The sequence below is a fragment of the Gambusia affinis genome, linkage group LG19 (genome assembly GCF_019740435.1).
Source record: "Gambusia affinis linkage group LG19, SWU_Gaff_1.0, whole genome shotgun sequence".
Taxonomy (NCBI): domain Eukaryota; kingdom Metazoa; phylum Chordata; class Actinopteri; order Cyprinodontiformes; family Poeciliidae; genus Gambusia; species Gambusia affinis.
In genome coordinates this window covers 22,163,913-22,181,446 of record NC_057886.1, presented here as the reverse complement: position 1 = coordinate 22,181,446, position 17,534 = coordinate 22,163,913, and the positions used below count along the sequence as shown (strand labels likewise).

Sequence of the window (17,534 nt, the reverse complement as noted above, 5' to 3'; positions counted from 1 at the left end):
CAGACAGTACTGAGGGAAGTAAAACCCTGGAGGGAGGATGAGGAGGATTAGAGCAGATTACTGAGCAGTTTATAACAGCAGACAAGAGGAAGAAGAAAACACAACCAGTTAGGAGATAAGTCCTGACCAACTGGGTAAACTGGTCCAAACTGATGCAGTGAACTGGGGCCAGCCTCTCAGAACAGACTCTAGGAGGAAGGCCGAACCGCTGTGAGCTGCTCTGGGGTCAGCAGGCAGCGTGGATGGACGGGTTCCAGGCGTACGGAGCAGGGAAGGCCGGCGGCGCCTTCGACCCCCTGACCTTCATCAGGCAGCCTCAGACCGTCATCAGGATCCTCTGCTGGGTGAGGATCACGATGGTTTGATTTGGTTCCCAAGTTTACTGGCGGGATTTCATTGGTCAGGTATGGGAGGTCAAGCTCTGATTGGTCGGTTTGAGTAATTGTCCAAACTAAAGCCAAGAGTTTCTGAACATCTGTGAACAAGTGTGGACAGCAGAACATCAGCGGATGGATGGATGGATGGATGGATGGATGGATGGATGGATGGATGGATGGATGGATGGATGGATGGATGGATGGATGGATGGATGGATGGATGGATGGATGGATGGATAAAATGACAACTAGTTATCTCTTTTAGATGAATGACCTTCTAATTTTAATTTTGCTGGTTGATAAATTGTCCCAGAATTGATTGTAATAAATAATAATATTGTTGTTCATTATATTTTCAGGTAATATAATGGTAACAATGATAATAACACTTTACCTAATAAGATATTTACCTAATAATCTGTTAGTACCAGATTTAACAATCTCTGCTAATTGGAGTAAAAACAGGAAAACATCAGGATGGATCAATAACATAAATTATGTCCTTTTGTGAAATGTAAATATTTAAAAGTCTTTAAATTATAGAAAAATTAATTTAAAAACTTAGATTAACGAATTGAAAAAACATATTTTCTGTGGTTGAGTTGAGTTTACTGTGTAATAAAAGAACTCAGAGTTAAACACAAATAAAATAAAATCAAACAAGAAAGAGAGAAGAACACTAAAGTATATTTACACGTTCAAAATAGTAGCTAGACGTATAAACTCATTATTATTCTCATCCCTCTTGCAGCAGCAGCATCCAGTAAATTACTATTCATGTTAACTTGATAAGAAAATTATTTAATATTTTCTATCTCCATATTTATGGTGAAATGCATCCATATTTGCAGTAATTTTTTATAATTGTTTTTATATCAATATATCATATTGCAATAACAAGATGTTTTTCATGTTTCCTCTTGTATTTTGCTAGTTTTGGTACCAGTTCTGGTTGTGTGAATTACCTCTGCAGAACCAGCAGGACTGGATGATTGTTGTGGTTCTGCAGAGCTGACTGCAGGTCCGTTCTCTGGTTCTGTTAGCTGGTCAGTTTCCTGCAGCGTCAGTGTGACTCAGTCATGAGACCAGCTTTAACATTCCTGAGGCTCAGCACAAGACTTTTAGAACAAAAGCTCGTTGTCTCAGACTCTCTGTTTTGATGGACCGGACTGGTTCTGATAAACACCAGCAGAACTTTGATGGGATGCTGGAATATTTGCATAAACTTGTTCTTTGAGTCATGTGACTCTGAGCGCTACATTTAGAGAGAACATGATGAGGTCACATGATCACATCAGGAGTCTGGAAATATAACAGGAGAAGAAGAACCTCACTCTGTTGTCTTTCTGCTAATGTTAAGTCTTTATTCTTGTAATATTAGGATTTTGTATTTGTATTAAAAAGTAATATCTCTTAGGCTACATTCACAGACCAATGCGAACCAATTCAAATCTTTTCAGCCCCCAAAAATCTGATTGTTTCCATATGTGGAACTAAATTGAAAACATATTCGATTGTTTTCAAAGTGTCTGCAGTCAGAACAATCATGTTGCACTTAATCCAACTTTTACATCATTGATGTGAGACAAGCATCATAATTCTGCACCTGCCAGAATGGATCTAAACAATGGCTGAAAAAAAATTAGAATTAGGAAATTTAAAAAAAAAAATCCCACCGCTCTGAGCTCTGACTCCACATCCAAACAGACTTTTCTACAGAAGCTGCAGTTGTTGCTCCATTAAAGGTGGTTGCTGTTAGTTGTGTTTCTTTTTCTTATCTTCCTTTGTCCTGTTAAAGTTTTGTGAAGATACTGTCAGCTCTCACTGCTGAATAAACTTTAAATTGAATTAATACACAGCAGATCCATTTTTATTTCCATAAACAATGCACTGCTGTGTGCCGTTTACGTTATTCTGTGAATGTCGGTTGCTTCGGTCTGATTGTCTGGTTGCTGTTGCATTTGATTAGTAGAATGAACGACCACGTAAGAAAACCCTCTGCCTTCTCCCAGTGCTCCCAGTACTCACTACAGAAACACACCAGTCAGAACCAGGAGGAGGGTCTTAGCGCTGTCAATCACTCTCACTCTGTCCCGTGGTCTTTGCTATGCTACAGCTAGTTCACCATAACACAGCCTGCCATGAATGCTATTGCTAGTTACCTACCTAGCTATTGTCATGATGGTTAGCATTAGCTAGTACATGCTAGCTAACTATCCATTTCCATTCTTCCAGAAAATTCATTCAGAATGGTTTTCCTGGAATGTTACGTTGTTTCCCTGCCATCTGTACATTTCTCAGCATTGATTGGCAGCACTAAGACCCGCCCCCTTGTTCTAATTGGTTGTTTCTGACTGGAGTGGTGCATTTCTTCAGATGGCAATAGTGGTTCGAGGAGGTCTTTTCACAGATTATTTGTTATATAAAAGATACATACTGCAGCTTTATGGAAGAATCAACATTAAGGTTCTCTAGCCTCGCTGCCATCAGACCACCGTAGACCAGGAGTTTCAATCCCCAGCCATTGTCCTCTACACCTGAATCAAATAAATTCCTCCTCAGCAGACCCTGAGGAGGTAAGTCGTCCACTTAATTTGGGAGTTCTGGTTCTGGAGTGGTACCGGAGCTAACCGCCTCCTCCCTGCCCGCAGCTCTTCTCCATCGTGATTCTGGGATGTGTCGCCAACGAAGGTTACGTCAACCGTCCCGATGAGGTGGAGGAGTACTGCATCTTCAACCGCAACCAGAACGCCTGTAACTACGCCATTGCCATGGGAACGCTGGGTTTCCTCTGCAGCGCCGGTTTCCTGGCGCTGGATGTTTATTTCCCTCAGATAAGCGGGGTGAAGGACAGGAAGAAGGCCGTCATGTTGGACATCGGGGTGTCGGGTGAGACTCCACCTGGCCTGTTTTAGAGCCTGAATGTCTGTGTTCATTTCTAAATGCATCATGCATGTTTTCCCGCAGCTTTCTGGTCTCTCATCTGGTTTGTGGGTTTTTGCTTCCTGGCCAACCAGTGGCAGTTTTCCAATCCTGAAGACAACCCTTTGAACGAAGGCGCTGACGCCGCCAGGGCTACCATCATCTTCTGCTTCTTCTCCATCTTCACCTGGGTACGTAGCAGAACAGTCTGTCTGCTGCCACCTGCTGGTCAGATAGTGGTAATACAAGCTCCATCTGAACCACCGTGCCGGTACCAGCTAACTATTACGATCTATTACTGTGGTTCTGTCCGTTTATTAATATGTTGGTGATAATCAACATCAACGTGTCTGCAGGACTGTCTGAGTATTCAACTTTATTCATGTTTTCATTCATGAATTGATTATTTAGATCAAGTTTTTGAACTGATTCTTCTCCTTTTCCCTTGTTTTCTTCTGTTATCATGTTGCCTTTTATCTGGTCTGTTTGTCTGATGTTTCTGATGACGTCCTGTCGATATGTTCCTTCATGTTGTTCCGTGTTACTTTTCTGTTGGTGTCATTGGCTCTTTATATTGTTGTGTTACTTTATGTTTCGTTTCTGGTTATGTGTTTCTTGGTGTTACGTGTTGCTTTATGTTGCTATACTTTGTTCTCACGTTCTTCCATGCTGTTTCTTGTTGTTGCACCTTGCTTCTCGTTGCTTCATGTTGTTCTGTGTTTCTTGTTTTGTTTCTTGCTGTTCTGTGTTGTTTCTTGCTGTTCTGTGTTGTTTTATGTTGCTACATTTCGTTTTCACATTCTTCCATGCGGTTTCCTGTTCCATGTTTATCGTTGCTCCATGTTGTTTCTCGTTGCTCCATGTTTCTTGCTGTTCCGTGTTGTTTCTTGTCACGCCTCCTCTCTCCTGAAACAAAGCCTCACCGTTCTTTCTCGCAGCCAATCAGGGCCAAGCATCCTCCCCCCGTTGCTTGAGACTATAAAGTCTCAAGTGTTTAGGGGTAGGAGTTTATAAGTTCTCACTTCTTCCTACCCCATTTTGAGCATGATATGTTAACTGAAACTAAAAATCTGTATTTTCTCTTCTTTCTTATGCACTTCTTGTTACTGTGCACTATTTTATTTTTATATTTGCATCATGTTCGAATAAATTTCATTTCATTTCATTTCATTTCATTTCATTTCATTTCATTTCATTTCATTTCATTTCATTTCATTCCCTCAACTCAGTCTGAACTCTGATTGGTCAGTTAAAATTTCTGTCACACACAGTGCCTTACTGTTGCCGTGGTAACAGAATGATGAGGCATGGACTCCAAATGTAAAGCAGGATGCTGAGTTTAACTGCAGACTGTCGCCCCCTGCTGGTCTTTAAAATATTGCATGTTAATAGGTATTTAGACTTGTGGTGGGAGAGACGGGTGAGCTCAGCTTCATCAACCTGTCTCTGTCACCATGGGAACTAATGTTGGAAACAAGTTTAGACCTCCACCATCTGTAAACTGTTGCTGATATGATTCTGGCATGTAAGTTCTGTTGTGAAATAATGATTAAACCACTGAACAGTTGAAGCTTTTTCCTGCTGTCTGCGATACCAGTTAATCATTTTAAGGTTTTATTTTCCAACCACCGCTAGGTGTCACTGTTTTACCATCATTTTACCTTAGTTTGTTCTTCCTCCTGCTGCTGCTCTGCGCCATCAGGACCACATCCATCCAGCTTCTAGAGGTCCTTTAATTAATTAGTTAATCACAATTAATCACATTTTATTCGAAAGCCATATATTTTGATAACATGAGCAACAATTTCAATTCAAAACCCATTATTTCTGCTAAATGATTGAAAATATAGACATATGAGCTCAACAATAAAGATATTTATCTGTTATTCAAGTTAATCAACTGCTAGATTGGAGCAAAGTTCAGCTTTCCAGTGTTTCAGGAACTCCTGATTATTTATAGAGCTTCTCTAGAAATGTCTACAACATCTGTGGTGCGACTAGATGTTTAGCATTAAGATGCTTGAATAGCTTCGTTAATAGCTATTCAGTTTCAGTTTTAGCACAACTTCAACACAATAGTCTTCTCCAACGACCCATCAGATCGTTTCTTGAAACAAAACTTAAGCCACAGTGGGCCAAGAGAAGCGGTTTTATCTTCCATTTCTGTTGTTCATGGATGTCGCTTCTGCGTGAGATTTACCGGCGGACCGGAAACATGACACAAAGGTTTCGGTCTGTTAAAATTATTGCAATTAATTGATCAAATTTAACACGTTAATGGCTCAGCCCGAATTTTCTCCTCTACTTTTAGTGGTTATTAAAATGTTCCCTTCATTTCAAATAATCTTTTACTCTTTACCTCTATGGCAGCAGTTCCTCTCATTTTTCTGATATTTTTTTTCACGTGTAGCACTGTCAGATGATGTATTGCTTTGCATACATCATCTGGGTTAAAACACTCATGTCGTATTTATTGCTGGTATGAAGATGTTTTATGATCCACATGACCTAAATTATGAACCCTGCTTCTGGTTCCACTCATGACCTTCCTCCTGGGGCCAACAGGAAGTGCTGCCATGTTCTGATCAGCTGTGAGAGTAAGCCACACCTGTAACATGTTGTCTCTGACATGCCAACAGTGTCTGTGTTGCTTTTAACTTAATTAATTGGCTTCATGTTTTTCTGATTTGTTTCAGGTCTTCAGGAATTCTTTATAAGACATGAAAGGGGCTGCATTATGTAAATGTGACTTTTTTTACCTTTACATGATGCTATAATGCTATTCCCTCATCAAAAATATATCTGGAGTGTTGCTTTGATTCTTTGATGTATGTTTGATAAATCATTTAATCTCCATGACAACCATTCAGCTGTGCAATGGTTGTGCCACCTTCAAGGTGCATCTCCTTCTCAGGGCTGCAGTTTCCAAGAGCTTTCTTCTCACAGAGCAGCCTTCTCCTAATCAGCTCCTTCAGACTAGCCAGGAGCAATTAGCAAACACCTGGTAGAACTGTGCCTCTGTCGAGCTTCTTAAAGGAGTCACTTCTCAGAGCAACGTTGGTAAAAACGTTGTTGAAGGGTTAACAGAAAAGCCATGTTGTGATGAATTTCAGAAAGAACAGGACTTTTTAAAGAGACAGGCCCAATTTTAAGAAGTTAAATTACAAAGCCAAATTGCTTCTAAGATATTTGATATATGCTACAATCTTGACAACTGATGGTAACGGTTACTTGAAAGATGTAAAATGGCTCGAAATGACTGTAAAATACATAATGCTGCCCCTTTAATGTCCTGCGTAATTATGCCTTTTTAAATGTTTTAAATGTTCTTCCTAACATGTTAACATCCTTCGCTTCCTGCATGCTCAGACATGTGAGCATGCTACATGTTCATGCTATGATGTTTTGGTCATAATATTAGACTCCTTTTTAATGTTCAATCATTTTATTCTGTTCTTGCATGTTTTACATGCTAGCATGTTTTCTTAACAGTAAAACATGCTAGCATGCCTAACTGTTAGCATGTGCCTTGTGTTGTTTCTCAAATGTCCATTACTAATTACGGACATGCTATTAACATTTTCAGACCTTTTAACAATTTGTCTGTTTTTCTGACATGTTTTCTTTCCGTGTTTCCTCTGAGTTGTTCATACCTGACCCCGTGTTGCTCTGTGTGTCTGCAGGCGCTCCAGTCTCTGCTGGCCGTCCTCAGGTTCAAACAGGGAGCAGACACCGTCATTTTCAACCAGGACTACGTTGATCCAGCGCTACAGGAGCCGGTGGAGGCTCCGCCCACATACGAGTAAAGCCCCGCCCACATCCTGATGTAGAGGCGGGGCTTACATTTTGAAGGGAATTAATGTGAAATTCAGGAAATGTAGTCCTGATGCATATAGGAAGGAGACATAAACTGTTTAGTCTGATGATGTCACTTAGCCTGAAGGCGTGGCTTCTGTCTCCACAGCCAATCAAAACCCAGAACAGTTAAAGTTCTGGTCTTTAAGTTTGTTCATATAAAAGTGTAAATCTGCAGGTATTTTACACCACACATGGCCATGTGAGATCAATAAACAAAGGACATTATTGACCTCTAAAGAGGAAAATGTTAGTTTTCTTTCAGAAAATAAGTGTTTTGTTTTGCTTTGAAAAACGTGGAAAGAATAATGTGTTGAAATGCTTGGAGCATCTTCTTTGTATAACCGAATTGCTGTGAGGCACAGCGCCTCCTGCTGCTCTGTGACTCCTCCTTTGTATTTTATGGTGCTGTACTCTGTTAAAATAAACTGCTGTTAAATTATGTAGTCAGTCTTTCAGCTTCACAAGAGCTCAGTGTGTGGTTGGTGCAGTAAAGCAGATATATTGCTCACTCATTGTTTCCCTGAACGTGCTGCGACCTGCAGGATTAAGAGAAGGAATCCTGGATCTGCACGCATTTATGGATTTATTGTTCTGTGACTCAAAGTCAGACTGTAAATTGACCCAGTTAAAACCTCCAGGCTGCAAAACTGAGTAAGATTTTAGATAATTCTTTCATTGTACTGTATTTGAGTTACTGTGTGGATGTTTGGGGCAATATATAAGAAAACAGAATACTATCAAGTGGCATATTAGCAACATACAAATCCAATATTTTTGAAATTAAAAATTGTAGGATTTATATTCAAAGTAAGAAAACATCAACTTCCTCAATATACAAGAACAACCAAAAGGAGTTTTAGTTTATGACTCTGTGGGGTAGATTTATGGAGTAGATTAAATGATGAGCACAAACAAAGTACAAATATGGACCAGTTTAAAAAACTGTACCAGAAGGAGCTTATTGGATATTATGTTGTATAGGATGGACGAATAAAATAACAAAAAAATATTATGGATAGTAATATGTAAAAAATTGTACATACAATGATGAAAATGTAAGACGGAAGAATCATTTAATGTGGGAGGATTTTAACGGTTTTATGTAAATATGTATGAGAGAGCCAGGAAATAAAATTGTGTAAAATTGCATGTCAGTTGGAATGAAATTTAGTCTTATAAGTTTTTTCAGTTTTTTCTTTTTCTTGCCCGTTTGAAATAAATAAAGACATGGGAATTAAATGTAAACTTTGACCTGACTCGACTGCAGGAAGCAGCGTTGGGTTCTGGGTCAGAGGTCGTGCATTTCTGAAACTCTGCGTTTGAGTTAAGTGAGGACCAGCACAAAGTTTCAATCAGTTAGTTCACACAGAAGGCAAAAGTGACCTAAATCACTTTTTTTTTCCCCCACGTATTTGACCTACAATTGACTTTAAAAAAATCAAACTGATTTGTGCCACTTCGATGAGTGGAAATAAATCAGAATTTAACTCTTTACAAACCATCTGCAGTCTGAAGGATCAAGACATGTTTTATAGCCAGAGACAGTAAATCTGATAAATGACTCATAATTCTAATTTTAGCTCTGACAGAAGTTGCAGTCAATTCTCCACAAAAGGCCTTTGCTGTTAATTTCTTTTTCTAGGCATCTTTTGTCGACTTCAATTACTCAACAACTTTAACTTTGATTAGCAGATGGAAGCACGAGTTATTCTGTAAACACTGCGCTGCTGTGTCCGGGTCGCTTTGGGTATTTAAAACAAAACTCTCATTCCAGTTGCATTCAATGAGTAGTTTGAACAAAAAGAATATCGGATTTCAGCAAAAAATCAGATCTGGTATTAATGTGGCATTGGTGTTGATCAGAAGGAGAAGATGGTGGCCATTGAGGACTCTTTGTGGCAATGTCATAGCTAAGGGTTATTGTTTAATTTATCATCTATATGAAGCAAGCTGAGGTTTCCATCAGGTTTGCACCTCATTGTGTTCTTCTTCCTGTTCCAAACCTTTAAATAAGAGCTAGCGGTTAGCAGAGGGAGCTACTGCAGGTCAGCAGCAGTTATAACGCAGCAGTTATAATTACAAACATACCTGCAGTAGATGAGCACATCTGTCAGCTGCATGATTCACCTGATCTCCTTAATGGGGTCTAGGCTCAACTTGATGACTCAGCGGGAAAGTTTTCCCCAAAAGCAGTAGGATTGTGAGTGAGTCGCTCCTGACGCAGACTGTTTACATCCTGGTTGTTTGTTGTTTTACCAATGAAAAAAAAGACAGAAGACATTTCTAGACACATAAAATGGGGATAACATTTAATTTTCCTGTAACTCATATCGATTCAAGATTTGATTTTGATTCTAATTTCTCTTCACTGCTCAGTTCTGACCTTCTCCCATTGAACTGGATTGTCTACAGTAGAACTTTTACCCTAACCAATCAGCAAACAGAAGGAAAAGTTGTGAATGATGACGTTTTTCTGCACCGTTTTCAGCAAAGACAAATGAACAAAACCATTCAGTCCATGTTGGTCATACTTCCAAACACTGAATTAGCATGAACGGCCATCTTGTTTGGCTCTGCATTTCTCTCTTCACCATGCAGGATGGTTGTTTACAACGCAGGCAATTTCCGGTAAGCTTCATAGCGTCGAACTGGCGCATTACTTTATAAATTAAGGACCACTTATTCTTAAACATGGGGAACTAATATGTAGTTTTTTACTTTTTCTTCTTTTGCTCTTTCCTTTGGTTTGTTATTTTGTTTGTATTTTTTTCAAATGCATGTAAAGCACTTTAAATTGCCTTGCTGAAAATGTGCTAGATAAATAAAATTACCTTGCCTTACAGACCATGACCAAACGTCACTGATTGGGAAAAATTTAAAACTTCCTCAAAGTTCAAGCAATTATTTCTCAATAGCTGAGACAATCTGCGTGAAATGAGTGTAGAACAGGGAGTTGGTTTTTACCAGGCTAAAGGCTGCTTGTTGTGATGGTAAGTTAAAATTTTTGGAAGACATCAGAGCCTGTATTCATTACCAGGGTTTTTTTAAATGTGCATTTTGATGTATTGCATTAAAAATTATTGATGTAAATGGCAAAATTTTAATAAACATGCATTTTTCAAAAGAGTTTTTATTTTTGCTTGAGGTGGTTTTTGGAGTTTGCAAAAAAGAATTAAAACGTAAAAAAGGGAGATGGAAAGACATTTGCAGAGAAGCAAACGTTCTCATTTGTAAAAATAAACAATCCCATCTGACCTAAATGCATCTTGCTATCCAGAGGCTGACAGCACATCAGAATGAGAACATCCTTCCGCACTCAGAGAGTCTGGCAGATTCTGGATCGCTTCAATTTGATGTTCCCTGATTTCAAAACTTTAGCTGCTGCCTGTAGCCTCCAGTGAGGCTGTTGTGTGGATTCAGCTTCCAGATCAATTTCAAAACCCAGAGACCTTTTATAACACACCCAGGTAATCCATGTCCATGTTCATAACTTAAGTTGAGATCCATGTATCTGTTTGATTTGTGATTACAAAGTTGGTCCTCGAGAACTAAAACATCCAGCATGTTTTAGTTCTCCTCCTGGTTTAACGCAACCAGATCCAATGATGGTTCATTAGAAGAACATTGACCTGCTGAACAGGTTGTTACTACCACCAGGGAGAGAATTAAAACATGCAGGATGCCTGAATGTAGACTTTGATGGATTTTTCAAAACGATGTTACAAACTCTGGGTGGGAGAAATTTAATCTAGGACAACGACAGTCAGAAACGCGTCATATCTGGGTTCTGGTTGGTTGGTGGTCGACCACATTCCCGCTCCGTGATCTTTAATGTAAATACGCCTGTGCTTCAATGATGTGGCAGTGATGTTAATAAACCTCAATGTTTCCCAGTGAACCACATTACCTCAGCGGGTCAGACGGTTTAAACAGAGACGGTACTGCTGGATCTGAGCACCGTTGGTCAGAACATTCTGACTAATAGGTTGGAAACATTGACGGGAATTTCTGCTGTTGAGTTAAACTGAATCTTATCAGGCAGAGAGGGACTCGTTTGTGGCATTTGAAAATCAAAACTGCAACCAAAGATCACATGTGGGATTCCACAAGGCTTAGTGATCGGCCCACTTTCACTCAGTATCAACAGGTTCCCTCACAGCTTTCCTCCAGAGGGTATGAGCTCGTTTACCGATCCAAACGAGGTGGCTGTTAATGTTAATTTAACTTCTGGAAGCGTGGCCAACTGGACTGAACGGGTTCGTTCACTTCTTCTGCTGCCATCACTAAAACTACAAGCAGATTGCAAATGAAAAAACTGAGCATCGTTCACAACTTCTCCTTCTGTTTGCTGATTGGAATCTGCACCACAGGGAGGGTGATTGACAGCGCTAAGACCCGCCTCCTGGCTCTGATTGGTTGGAGAAAGCAGAGATCGATATTTTCACAGACCATCTGTCTCATGAGGTGCAGATAGTTTTAATTAAATATGTAGAAAAATCTTTTCTCATCAAAGTTATACTGTAAAAAGAATGCTGTATAAATATGGTAAATCTTTACTGTACATGTACGGTACTGGTACCGTATAAATACGGTAAAAGTCTGGCAACCACAGCTGCTGGTATTTTACTGTTTGAGAGATCTTTTTAGTTTTACAGTGTACATACTGCAGCTCTAATCAAAAATTCATCACATTATTAATTAATCTGCATTTTAAATGCCGTATCAGGCATGATCTCTTTAAATTGTTTTTAACGGTTTTTACAGAAAAACAGAAACCGATTTTTCTTTTCTTTTTTGATGCTTTATTAAACAACTGAACAATTATAAAACGTACAAATACAAAGATTTTTGGCACAATGGTGTAAAAATATTTCCTTTTTGCAAACAATAAATAGATAAATTAATTAACTTAAATAAATACTGTGACATTAAATATTTGAAAACTATGTAAACAGAAATCAGTGAGGAAGGTTGGACTGCACGGTCTCTAGTGGGCTCTGGTCCAGTTGAAGCAGCCGTGGTGTTTGTGCAGCGCCAACTTCAGAACCTGGAGCAGATCGCTCCTCAGAATCTCCCAACCGCAAGCAGAACCATCCTGCAGGAGACACAGAAACCTTTCAGATTCACAGTTCCAGAAAAATAACCCAAACTAACCAGAATCCTGCTCCAGAACCATCAGTTTCAGCACCATCTGCCCAGAGCTGGGTACTAACTAGTTACATTTACTTGATTAAGCTTTTTGAAAAAAATGCACTTTTAGGAGTGTTTTCACTACACTGTACCTTTTACTTTAGTAAGTTGAAGTATCTCTACTCTTACTTGAGTAAAATTGTTTTAACTAAAAGTTCACCAGACACAGACACACACCTTTATTTATTCAAAGAAACTGATTCGGAAACATTTTCTTTTGCTTGATTTTATTATTTTTTGTCACTTATATGAATTATTTTCATTTTCATCCTTAAAATAGAAACAGTTTCTCTTAACTTTCCATTTTGGTCAGTCTGATGATGTAATTTTCAGATATTAAATGGTTGAGAATTTGATCAGTTACTCAGAACTGGTGTAGACTTTTTACCAAATACTTTTTAAATCTAGTGTAATTTCTTGGATGGCTCCTTTTTACTTTTACTTGAACAAAAATATTTTGAAGATTTGCTACTTTCACTTGAGTAGAAATTTTGGGTACTCTGATTCTGATACCAATGGGGTTAATGGTAATGCTAATTCCAGAATAAGATCTGTTATCAGTTTCAGAACCAGCTACTTTAGTTCTATCTTTTCTAAATCCTACCTCAGTTATGTAGGATTACGACCCGTTATGAACTCTAGAAACTAGATGTTTGCTTACCTGCTGCTCAACAACAGCCGTGACGTTTCGGAAAAATGGCGACAAAACCGCCGAAGCCTCCGTGGTGTTCAGCTGCAGACAGAAAACCCAATTACTTATGAGTGAAACTGAATCCCAGATCTGGTTTACTTGGGTCCAGTCTGCACGGGCTCTGATACTCACACACTGATGTTCCTCCACCAGACGGTCCTGCAGGTTCTGGTAGTTTTCTAGCTTCTGCTGGGACCATGTGAGTCCGCCGTCCCCTTCTGGTACATCATACTCCGTGAAAATAAGATTCGCCTCTCGCAGACACTCGTAAACCACCAGCGACGACCAGCGGCACTGCAGAGAACCAATCACGGTTAACCATCATAATACCCAGCTCTGTGATTGGCTGGACGGCTGTGTGAGGTCATAGCTTTACCGCGCTGTGTTGGCTCGAGGCGTCAGAAAGGACCGAGTCTGACAAGTGGATGTTACTGCTCAGCTGGTGACAGTGTCTTGGTAGTCGCGGCCCCTTGAGCATAGAAAGAAGGATTTAATAGTAATAACAATAAAATAAAAAAAACGCTTTTATTTACAGAAAAGTTCAGATTTCTTTCATCCGGATCATCCTGGTTCAGTGGGGAAAAGTTTTAACACTTTCTTCACTGCAAAAACACAAAACCGTACCAAGCTATTTTTGAATACTTGAAATAAAACAAAACCAACTTACAAGTAATTTTTCAGCAAGATATTGGCGTTAATAATTCCTTAATATTGATAGGGAAGTAATAGTTCCACTTGCAGATTATTTTACTTATAACATGAGATAAACATTTTGTTAGGAGAGAAATAATCTGCTAGTGGAACTAGTACTTTTAAAATAAATTTTAAGGATTTTTTTTGTCCAGTATCAGGTTGAAAGGTTACTTCTAGTATTTTTTGCACTAGAAACTATTAAAAAAAAACTTTTGCATTTTTGCAGTGCTGTTTATTAAAGCATCCCTGCAGAATTTAAAGTGATACTCCCCTTTTTTAACTCATGGAGATGAGAGAAGATGTTTAGGCTGTCCTCTAATTTGAAACTAAGTTCTTCTGATCTGAACTGAGAACCAGAACCTTGTGGACCTACCATGTCTTCAAGCAGGTCGTGGGTGTGCCTGACCAGTTTCCCTGGCAGCTTACAGGTTGGCATGGAGACCAGCATCATCTGGAGGCAGCAGAGCTGCAGGAGGAAGAGGAGCACTGAGGTGGGCGACATGGTTCTGGTTCTGGTCCCAGTCGGCTCTGAGTAGAGTTCTGTGTGAGCTTCAGGTGAGTTCAGGTAACCTGGAAGAGAGAAGCAGCTAATTGTGGGGATGTCAGGACCAATCAGACCCGAGTGAGTCAGAACTACAACGGCAGAAACCTGGATCGGGACCAGGTGAGTCAGACCGCCTCAGGGTCCAGACGAGGGCTTTTGTTGACAGGGAAGACTTTATTTAAAGCTTGTTTTTGTTTGATATGGAAATGTTTTTTTCACTCTATATTTAACCTGGAGTAACTGGAAATACTTCAGTTTGATTAATGCATACTACAAACCTGAGAATCTTTTAAAAATAAAAGAAACAACAGATTTTGCATTAATAGACAGTACATCAAGAGCAATGCTATAATGCAAAAGTAATCTAGAAAAAAATAACAAAAAAACAAATAAATGAATACATAAAAACTTGGTTCAGAATTTATCATAAAATATTTATTTAATTTTTCGCCAAAAGTGATTTTGGCAAAAAATAAGTAAATAAATAAATAAATAAACCATCACCTTTTTCCACCAAAAGATGAGGCAGGCAAAACAAAAACAAATAATTTTTAACAAAAAACGATTTATGCCATAATTTTAGGAAGGCAACGATATATGATAATAAAATCAAAAAATATGTTCAAATTAAAATGTTCAGAGTTGAATGAATTTCAGGGTCCGTACAAATTTTTTAAAATTTTTCATACCTGAAAAAAAGTAAAGGAGAAATGTTTCTGAGTTTTTCACAAAAAGAAGAGTCACTAACATCTGCAAATTAGAGTGCAACAACATGAGGATGGCGACTTCTCCAGGAAGTGACATCACAGACCCTGACCTATGTGACCTGCGAAGGGCGTGACGCCAACGCCGCTCTGCTGCCGTAGGGGTAAAAATGCGACTCTTGCCATGATCGCATTTCCACGGCAATGACAGGCAGAGAGCGCCGGCGACGACGTGGAAACATTCGTCATGACCGCGCGGCGGGTTTCAGAGCCGCCGCCATCAGCTGGCGAGGCCCGAGTGGAAACTAATAAAGAAGGCCTGAAAGCGAGAAGGTGCGAGTGAGTCACTGAGATCATCACTGATTCCCAAACTGATCGAGTCGCCCTGAAATGAAACCTAAATCAGAGGCTCCTGCTGCTGAGCCTCGACTGGTGGAGGAACGTTCTTCCTCCGCAGAGTGGAAACCGATCCACTCACGCTCCGATCACCAGTTCACCATCCGCTTTCCACTCCGTAAACTGGGAGTTCATCAGTATTTTTCTGAACTTGTTTGTTCTCCAAGAGCGACTACATCATAGTGAAACTTCACTGCAGCATGCTGAGCTGTTTGTACTAACTAGCATTTCAAGATCAGCTGAATCTATGAAATTTGAAATTCACCCAACTGGACCTGGTGGCTCTGTAAAGGGTCTGCAGAGGATTTCTGCTTGAACTGGGCCCAAACCAGCAAACAGACCTGGAATAAAATGAACCAAAAGTTCGAAACAGCTCCCCACTCTCTAAAAATAAGTTTTATTAAAACTAAAGTTTTGGTTCTTTTACTGTAACGTTAAAACCTGCAGATTAGTAAAAGACGGGATCCGATCTGAAGCTGCCAAGATTTTAAAAAGCATTTAGAGAATGTCAAAAGGAAATCGATCTGATAAAGACTCTACCAGTCATTTTAAAACATCACTGATAAAGATGTCAAAAACGTACAATTAAAACTATATTTACTTTTAGCTTTGTTTTGAATTAAGAAATAAATTATACAAAATAACATTTTATTAACTTTTTTGTGTATCAAGTAGCTCAATGATGCAAAATTAAAGAATTTCTGTCACCATTTGGGACAAAATGTTAAATAATAAATAATTGAAGAAGCAAAGGTTAACATGATTGGAATCAGAGTCATTTATTGCACTAATTTATTGTTCTTACCTAATTTTTAAAGTTAAGTTTCTTAAATTATTCAAAAATTTGTTTCTGCTCTTTGATATTAATTATTTTATCTTAGCCGATAACTTAATAAAAAACCTAAAATAAAACTACATGTGATGCTTATTTGCATGAAAAGTTCATTTTGAAAAGCATGAATAGAACTTACTGGTTCTGGAGACTGAAGGGGCTTTGAAGGTTCTGGTCCTCGAAGATCGGGTTCTGTCTCTGGCAGCTTGCTGTTGTGGTTCTGATGATCGTCGCTGTCATCTTGTGGCTTAAATAAAGCCCTGCTGAAATGAAACTCGCAAAATTCGTCGAAATTTGGAAATTTCCCTTTCATATCCCCTGTCTGGGTCTGAACCACGAACACCCGGCCCCCACTCAAACCACAGGCAGGTAGAGGCTTACCCAGCACTGCTGACTTAGCAAAACGCAACGCATATCAGAAACAGAAATGCACCTAATAACGTTGAATCAGATGTTCCTTTGACTAACTATGGTCTTAAAGTTAAACAGAAAATGCATACTTATACTAAAATAAAACCATACTCATTAAACTTATTCTTACTTATTACAAAACTCATTTCACATAAACCTTCTGCCAAGAAATGTTAATAAATCATTATTTTTCAGAGGATAAATAATGTAAATACCATAAAATAAAAACAACACAAGTTAACAACCTCATTTTCTTCTATGAAATTATCTTTTTTGTTTTTTCATACATATCATGAGCTAAAATAAGTTCATTTTCATCTGTAACCCTAACCCTAACCCCTAGTGGGTTAGGGTTAGGGTTAGCAGTTGTTAAACTTGACCTAATTGGGATCATTTACAATTAAGCAATAAAATTACAAGAAATAAAACATTTCATGAACAGAAAAAAAGCCTCCTGTCATCTAAAGAGTTTAAAAAGATGAAGCAGTTTTATAGATTTTTTCTCTCCTTTCTAAAAGAGATTTATTATGTAAAATAAACTTTTTATGTTTTGTATTATGTTATAAAGTTATTTGCTCATCTAAAACATTCCTCACACCACACTTGCTTACATTATGATTGTTTTTGTTGCAGAAATCCAACATTTCAGCAGCTGGATTCAAAGAATGCTCTGTTGAATAAGTCACAGTATCATCTGCTTAGAAACTCATGTTTTAATTTTTTTTTTTTTATTAGTTTTTACTGGATTTCGGAGTTGTGTAGAACCTGCTTTAAGTCTTACAGCCTTAAGTCAATAAAATGAATGATATTTACAGCTAATATTAGCAACATGAATGCATTTTATCCATCCAAACATCACAGTTTATTAAAGTGTGTTGGATGTGAGGTGTTTTTTTTATGAGAATCAAACCATCAG

General features: G+C 38.7%; 1 protein-coding gene across 1 annotated transcript; it reads left to right on the top strand.

Moving 5' to 3' along the window:
• The first annotated feature begins 73 nt into the window (after nucleotides 1-73).
• On the top strand, nucleotides 74-7,577 carry syngr1a (synaptogyrin 1a). The gene is made up of 4 exons (XM_044100367.1): nucleotides 74-344; nucleotides 3,029-3,266; nucleotides 3,345-3,490; nucleotides 6,983-7,577. The coding sequence occupies exons 1-4, from the start codon at nucleotides 243-245 to the stop codon at nucleotides 7,103-7,105; spliced, it is 609 nt and encodes a 202-aa protein (XP_043956302.1). The 5' UTR covers nucleotides 74-242; the 3' UTR covers nucleotides 7,106-7,577.
• Nucleotides 7,578-17,534: the final 9,957 nt, after the last annotated feature.